Consider the following 6602-nt stretch of genomic DNA (forward strand, 5'->3'; position numbering starts at 1 on the left):
TTCTTCTTCATCCGTTCAAAACGCTCGGCCATCTCTGCTGCCAATGTAGCTAGCGTTAGCTTCCAACTTCGACACAGTCAATTCAATCTTCAATTCCCGGGTTTCGGCACCAAAATGATGTGTAGTTTTAAGCTTCTAATGATGATCAAACGTTTTCTTTGAACGGAACTTTACTTCCAAATGCACTATTACAGTATTACAAAGAAGTAGTATTTATTTAAACTAAGGCAGGTTGCGACTTGCGACTTCATCTCTGGAATCCTTCATACAACGAATACGCATTACACATTACTTCCTGTTCATCAAAATAAAGGTCTCACATTATCACATTCAAACTAATAATTTTACCATCAGGAAGTAACATTCTCCAAATATCTACTGTAAATAATGTAAATACTTTTCTCCTAACTGTTTTTAAACTAAACAATATAATCATGTCAATTTTACTATTGGATTCAAATAATAATTCACAACAGGGGATGAGGCATGCTACAACGGTGGATCTGTTTGTTATTTGGAGAAAAACACTTCACAGACATGTTTTGTATGTAAGTTATGATGATGATGAAATGATGAGTAACTGTATTCCGTTGAAATCAATGGATTACATGACGGTACTTCTCTGTTTCATGAGTTTATTCACTCTCTAAATAAATTGAGGCAACTTGATGCATTTCCCAGAAGCATCAACATGAAAATGAATGAAAATGAGCTAGTTGAATTGCGTGATCAGTTGCCTACAATGGAGTCGGAAGAGGAGCAGCTAGAGGTAGAGCTGGAGCCGGAGCCAGCACAACAGAGCCAGGAGAGGAATGCGTTTCTATCTTGGAAATTCAAACAGCATTTCACGTTAAAGAAAGAAAAGGGAGAACGAAATATAACTGTGCAGTGCAACCTCTGCTAGCCAGCAACCAAGCTCCTTTCCGCGTCCAAAGACTCCACCTCCAACCTGAAGAAGCATCCTAAAGGTTTTTTTTTTAATATATTAGCCAGGGGTAGTCATCTGCTGTAGTTTTACTGGTCACCTTGCTATTTTATAGTTGTATCAGTATAGTCAAAAGTCAAAGTCCACATGTGTTATACATAAAGACAATTGAAATACCGTTTCTGGCAGTCCCACAGTGCAAATATAAACAAGAATATATAACATAAAAAGATAAAAGCCTAGAAAAAAAGAAAGACTCTTGACTAGCCCTGTTTGACATGCTAGCTAACGTTAGCTAAAATGAGCTCCTGTTAGCTTAGACTGCGGTTAGATTTTTGTATTATGCAGACTTGGGCCTAACACATTTAGCCAATTGGCACAGAAGAACAGGCCTGCTTAGTAAGCAGGATTTGAATGCTGCATTCCTACACTTATAAAATGCAATTTAATGTGGAACTAATCCAAGTATTCAGAATACCTTACTCGTTACAGATTTCAATTTTGGGCATGTGGCGGATCTACCATTAAGGTGGACTAGGCGATTGCCTTCGGCCCCAAACCAGCCACGACCACAGGCCAGTAGCTCCCACACCATTATCATTGTAAATTATAATAGCATTTTAAACAAATAAATAACAGCAACAAAAAAAAAATAACGAAAAAACATCAGAAAGCCAAACTAATATCCCCCCCCCCCCACACTACAATGGACTGTTCTATGACCGCGAAAGACCACGAGCTGCCAGGAAGCAGGTGTAGAGGTTTGTTTACGTTAGTGAACGAGACACGAGCGGCAGCTACGAGTTGAACCATAGACTGTATATATTGATGGACAGAGGTTCGTCCGTTAAAAGTGAAGCAAGCGCTAGTCCAGAGCCCCCTGGTGGCTGGCTGCAGTACAATGCGTAGCTCCGCCCATTCCCATGTATTTTCAATGGGCAAGTAACCAACTTTCTATGTCACTTTTCTCACCTAAAACAAATTTTGCATCCACAACTTTTTATTCGAAAAAATAGCTTTCAAGGTGCTTCACATCACACCATTTTTCTTTTTCCCGAGAAATTATTTTCTTTAATGTTATTTTAATAAATATAAAAGGGGCGTGGTTACACTTTGATTGACAGTGCAGCCGCTTGCAACCTCCTTCAACATTTCATTTCATTCAGAGTAGCTGTAGGCTCGGCTGTAGTGGTGTTCTTTTGTCAGGCAACTCATATTTGTTTTATTTGCTGTTATTACTTTACATTTATATATTGACAGTCATGTCGTGTTGTGCTGTTGATTGTACTAACAGGCCATCTCAGGGGAGCTCTGTGCAGTTTTTTCGGTAAGTGAATATTAACTTAATATTAGCTAGCGAACTCATTAAAATGACGGTAGCGATAGCTTAGCCGCTAACGTTAGAAAGTTAACTTAATTTGACAGTAATCTATAGATTTTCGGACATCCTTGAAAGGAAAAACAGATAGATTTGTATGTTGAAGACGCTCGAAAACATCGAGATTTCTAATGAGAAAAAAGTTAACGTTAACGTTTAAATATTCTAGGCTGAATATTTAATGACAGCTGTCACAGCTGGCTTTGCGATGCGGGTGTTTGACGTGCTCTGTGAAATACATGAGGTGAAATTAACAAATAACATTATTCTTAGTGACATTAGGGGCCTGTACTACGAACGGAGTTCAACCTACTTAGAACTAACTCAGGGTTTCCGCGGTAACCCGGGGTTGACTAAACCTGGACATCTTGATTGGTCTTAAACGGTACTACGACGCTGATTATGAAGTTGATCAGTTGAACCTGTGTTCACTCAACCAGAGTTACTGCGCGTTCACATAAAAGGGGTGGTACCAGCGCAAAAAAACACTCTCGATCATGGCGCGCTCTCCCTATTTCACAGAAGAGGAATGCGAGATCATAATGAGGAGTTATGAAGAGTATAAACCGACCCTGGCTGCTAAATCCAACACCGCGGCAGCAAACAAGGCGCGACTGGGGTGTTGGCAGCAAATTACAGACCGCGTAAATTCGTAAGTAGGCCTATTTCTTTACTTCTAGGCCTATATGTCCGTTAAAATAATCCCAACCTGAATACAGTATGTCAGGACGATGTACAATAACAGTCGGAACGTTACTGTATCGTATGTGCAACCACAAATGAAGCAGGACAACTGAATGTTTAGTCCCCTTCACTAATTCTGTGTATGTCCCTTAAATACTTCCAGAGGTACCAGCAGCGCCAAACGGACCTGGCAGCAGGTGAAGATGAAGTACAAAAACATCATTCAGAATGGTAAGTGTGTGTGTGTGTGTGTGTGTGTGTGTGTGTGTGTGTGTGTGTGTGTGTGTGTGTGTGTGTGTGTGTGTGTGTGTGTGTGTGTGTGTGTGTGTGTGTGTGTGTGTGTGTGTGTGTGTGTGTGTGTCTTGTCAGAGAGAGCTAAATGTGTCTGTCTTTAACAGCCAACAAGAAGAAGGTAGAAATAAGGCGCACAGGAGGAGGGAGGGCACCAGACTCCTTTACTCTTGCTGAAGAGTTGGCCCTAGCCAACAACAGTGGCAGGGTGATGATGGATGGGGTGGCAGGGGTACAGTCTAACCCTGGGGCAGCTGAAATGTCCACCCTCTATGTGCAAGGTAATGTATGGCATTCATCGTTCTTCATGTTAGAGTATTTTGGCTTTCTTCCCCTGAATCATCAGTAACATGTGTCTTCTGTTGCATGCAGTCGAGGGTGGAAACATCACAACCCTGCAGCCACCAGGATGCATTCATCCTCTGACACAGGTAATTCAAATGGATAACATCCATGACATGTAAATTAGGCTATGTCACCCCTAAAGTATGGGTGCAGCGTAAAATTCTGAATCTTTTCAGGATGATGATGATGATGATGATGATGACGAGACCCTCACAGCCCCCTCCGACACACACATGCAGGTTAAAACACTTTACTGCTACTATATGCCACATTAATGTCCTAGGAGGGTGAGCATCATTTGTCAGTACTGTCTGAATCAAGTGACCTGTGTCATTAATGCAATGTGTGTGTGTGTGTGTGTTAGGAGGACTTGGAGGAGCTTTCCCCTCCTGAAGCCTCCCTCCCAGGGACCTCACAGTCAGACAAAGTACAGTTTCTCCTTCCTTGTTTAATTACTGAATATAATGCATACTAGGCTAATGTGTACAACATGGGGTGGGGGTTGTGTAGGCCACAGTGGACAATGTCCGCAGTTTATACAAGAAAGTGCTGGAGCTAGACCGCACAAAGAAGAGGCTGGAGATCAGAAAGCTGGAATTAGAAATTGAAAAGCTGGAACATGAGAAGAAGGTATTGTCTTATCACTCCATTAATATATAGGCTACCCACACCCTATATGTGTGTCATTGATCTGGCTTTTCGTCACCTTTTCTTCTTGCAGGAAAGAGAGTCATCTAATAAATGAATAATATCAGAGATTGGTGTGACATGTCTTTATTTTTGTGCATTTAATTTGTGGTGTGTACAATTCATTGGAAAAACTGGTTGGTAATGGCATCCCTGACAGCACGGCCTGTTGGATGATCCAGGGTGATTGGATCAGTAATATCAGGGGGTGGGGGAGGATCATGAGGGGGCACTCTTTCCTTCCTTATTGTGGCGACATTCTGAAGAACCACACATGCTGCTATGGTTTGGCAGGCCCTGTCTGGCTTGACCCGAAGGACCTTCAGGCAGGCGAATCGGGCCTTCAATATGCCAAATGTCATTTCGATCCTGGCCCTAGTGACACTGTGTGCATGATTAAATGATCTCTGTTGCCTTGTTTGTGGATCAGGAAATGGTGTGATGAGGAACTTCATGCATGCGTAGCCACGGTCCCCCAGCAGGATTCCATCAAATTGCCCTTAGATGAAATGGAGGAAAAATTAAACAACTGTCACACTGATTTCATGTTCACTATTAAAGCATATTACTTCAGGTAAATCGATATAGGACTTTTACCTTGGTGGAATCTGTCAGACAGTGATGATTCTCTGAATATACGGGAGTCATGGACTGACCCTGGCCACCTTGCATCCAGGCTTGTGATCATATAGTGGTGATCGCATGTCATCTAAGAATATGTGCACAGGTAAGGAACATAACAGGTGAGGCATGCTGTTGCGCATGTAAATGACACCACCCCATGCAGAGGACAGGAAATCATTCTACATGACAACAGGAATTGACAGGTTGACATTACCTATTCCAATGAATCGTGGACTGTACAATGTACGCCTACTGTTAATCTGTTAGTCTTGTGTATTACCTGGACATTGATGGTGTGTTTGGACTTTCTATTCACAAAATCCCGCTCATGCTCTCCCAGGGGTGCACTGATAGGAATGTGCGTACAATCAATGGCTCCAATTACTCTTGGGAAACCTAGATATTTTGTTAGTCAAATCAGTTGCCAGTCACAATTATGAAATGTGCAAATTACCTATTTTTAGATTAGTGGCATATTACCAGCGATTGCATAGAACCCTTCTTTTATCTGACGTGCAGGCAAATGGCCAGGGAATACAACAAATGCATCCACCAGTTTAGTGAGAGCAAGTACCACCTTCCGTATCACCCGGCATACAGTGTTCTTACTCAGGTTTTCAGCATCACCGATGGAATACATATATTGTCCGCTGGCGAAATAGCGCAATGAAAGACATAACATTTGCTCGATTGTGAGGGCCTGACTTCGGCGGGTTACATTAGAGACGTCCGCCTCGAGCAGCTGGCATAGGTAACGAATTCCCTCAGCTGAGAATCTATATCTTTCATGGAGAACATCGTCCGGGTACGCCAGCGGATTCTGGCGGTCTCTAAATACCCTCGCCCTCCGAAGAGAGCCCCTCACAATCTGCGCGCCTATATCGTACGGATCGTCCAGGTATGCTGGCATTGTCTTTAGGGGACATGTCGGTGGAGGAGTGGTGTCTAAATAGGGTGTGGTTAATCGGAAACCTAGGGTTAACCAAGAACTAAAACTGGGAATACCAGTTTTGGGATCCTACGTATATTGCCATGGCAGCATACCTCGGTTTTAACATATCCAACTTTCGTAGTATGGGTTAACCAGCAACATACGCTGCACGTGACCAAGTTACTCTCGAAGTTACCCCGGTAAGCCAGAAAACCAGCTTCGTAGTACAGGCCCCTGGTTAACCAAGAACTAAAACTGGGAAGACCAGTTTTGGGATCCTACGTATATTGCCATGGCAGCATACCTCGGTTTTAACATATCCAACTTTCGTAGTATGGGTTAACCAGCAACATACGCTGCACGTGACCAAGTTACTCTCGAAGTTACCCCGGTAAGCCAGAAAACCAGCTTCGTAGTACAGGCCCTAGGTAGAAGGATGGTTATTATTGTTATTATTTATGTATCTTATGTACTCGATAAGGGGCGTGTTTCACTCGATGAGTGGGCGGGTCTGATCGCGACCTCCTCTTCACTGCGCATGCTTCAGATTCTACTGCGCAAGCGTACTTCGAACTGGCTCCAAATTTTCAAAGATGGCGTCGCCTCGGTTGCTTCAATTCTATAGAACACAGCTGAATGGAGCCACTCTGTCCATCTATATATACAGTCTATGAGTTGAACGGAAATATGAAGCGGAATTGTCCAAGCGGTTGGGATAAAAAGACAAGGCGAGTGGA

The 6602-nt window shown here is 42.8% G+C and overlaps 2 protein-coding genes across 2 annotated transcripts; one reads left to right on the forward strand and one right to left on the reverse strand.

Moving 5' to 3' along the window:
* Positions 1-2591: 2591 nt before the first annotated feature.
* LOC134858339 (myb/SANT-like DNA-binding domain-containing protein 4) lies at positions 2592-4379 on the forward strand. Its single transcript, XM_063874173.1, has 7 exons — positions 2592-2955; positions 3151-3218; positions 3386-3559; positions 3651-3709; positions 3800-3862; positions 3988-4050; positions 4134-4379. Exons 1-7 carry the CDS (start codon positions 2801-2803, stop codon positions 4281-4283), a joined length of 732 nt encoding a protein of 243 aa, XP_063730243.1. The 5' UTR covers positions 2592-2800; the 3' UTR covers positions 4284-4379.
* A 2-nt stretch (positions 4380-4381) lies between these two features.
* LOC134858338 (putative nuclease HARBI1) lies at positions 4382-5923 on the reverse strand. The gene is made up of 4 exons (XM_063874171.1): positions 5415-5923; positions 5215-5330; positions 4908-5019; positions 4382-4809 (listed from the first exon to the last, which is right to left on the reverse strand). Exons 1-4 carry the CDS (start codon positions 5842-5844, stop codon positions 4433-4435), a joined length of 1035 nt encoding a protein of 344 aa, XP_063730241.1. The 5' UTR covers positions 5845-5923; the 3' UTR covers positions 4382-4432.
* Between the last annotated feature and the right edge of the window lie 679 nt (positions 5924-6602).

This window comes from Eleginops maclovinus, chromosome 22 (genome assembly GCF_036324505.1).
Source record: "Eleginops maclovinus isolate JMC-PN-2008 ecotype Puerto Natales chromosome 22, JC_Emac_rtc_rv5, whole genome shotgun sequence".
NCBI lineage: Eukaryota > Metazoa > Chordata > Actinopteri > Perciformes > Eleginopidae > Eleginops > Eleginops maclovinus.

Coding starts and splice junctions, on each gene's coding strand:
- LOC134858339 (XM_063874173.1), top strand. CDS start 2,801: ATGGCGCGCTCTCCCTATTTCACAGAAGAGGAATGCGAGATCATAATG. Junction 3,219..3,385: donor CAAAAACATCATTCAGAATG/GTAAGTGTGTGT, acceptor TGTCTTTAACAG/CCAACAAGAAGAAGGTAGAA. Junction 3,560..3,650: donor GTCCACCCTCTATGTGCAAG/GTAATGTATGGC, acceptor TGTTGCATGCAG/TCGAGGGTGGAAACATCACA.
- LOC134858338 (XM_063874171.1), bottom strand. CDS start 5,844: ATGCCAGCATACCTGGACGATCCGTACGATATAGGCGCGCAGATTGTG. Junction 5,331..5,414: donor AGGGTTCTATGCAATCGCTG/GTAATATGCCAC, acceptor CAAAATATCTAG/GTTTCCCAAGAGTAATTGGA. Junction 5,020..5,214: donor AACACACCATCAATGTCCAG/GTAATACACAAG, acceptor ACATATTCTTAG/ATGACATGCGATCACCACTA.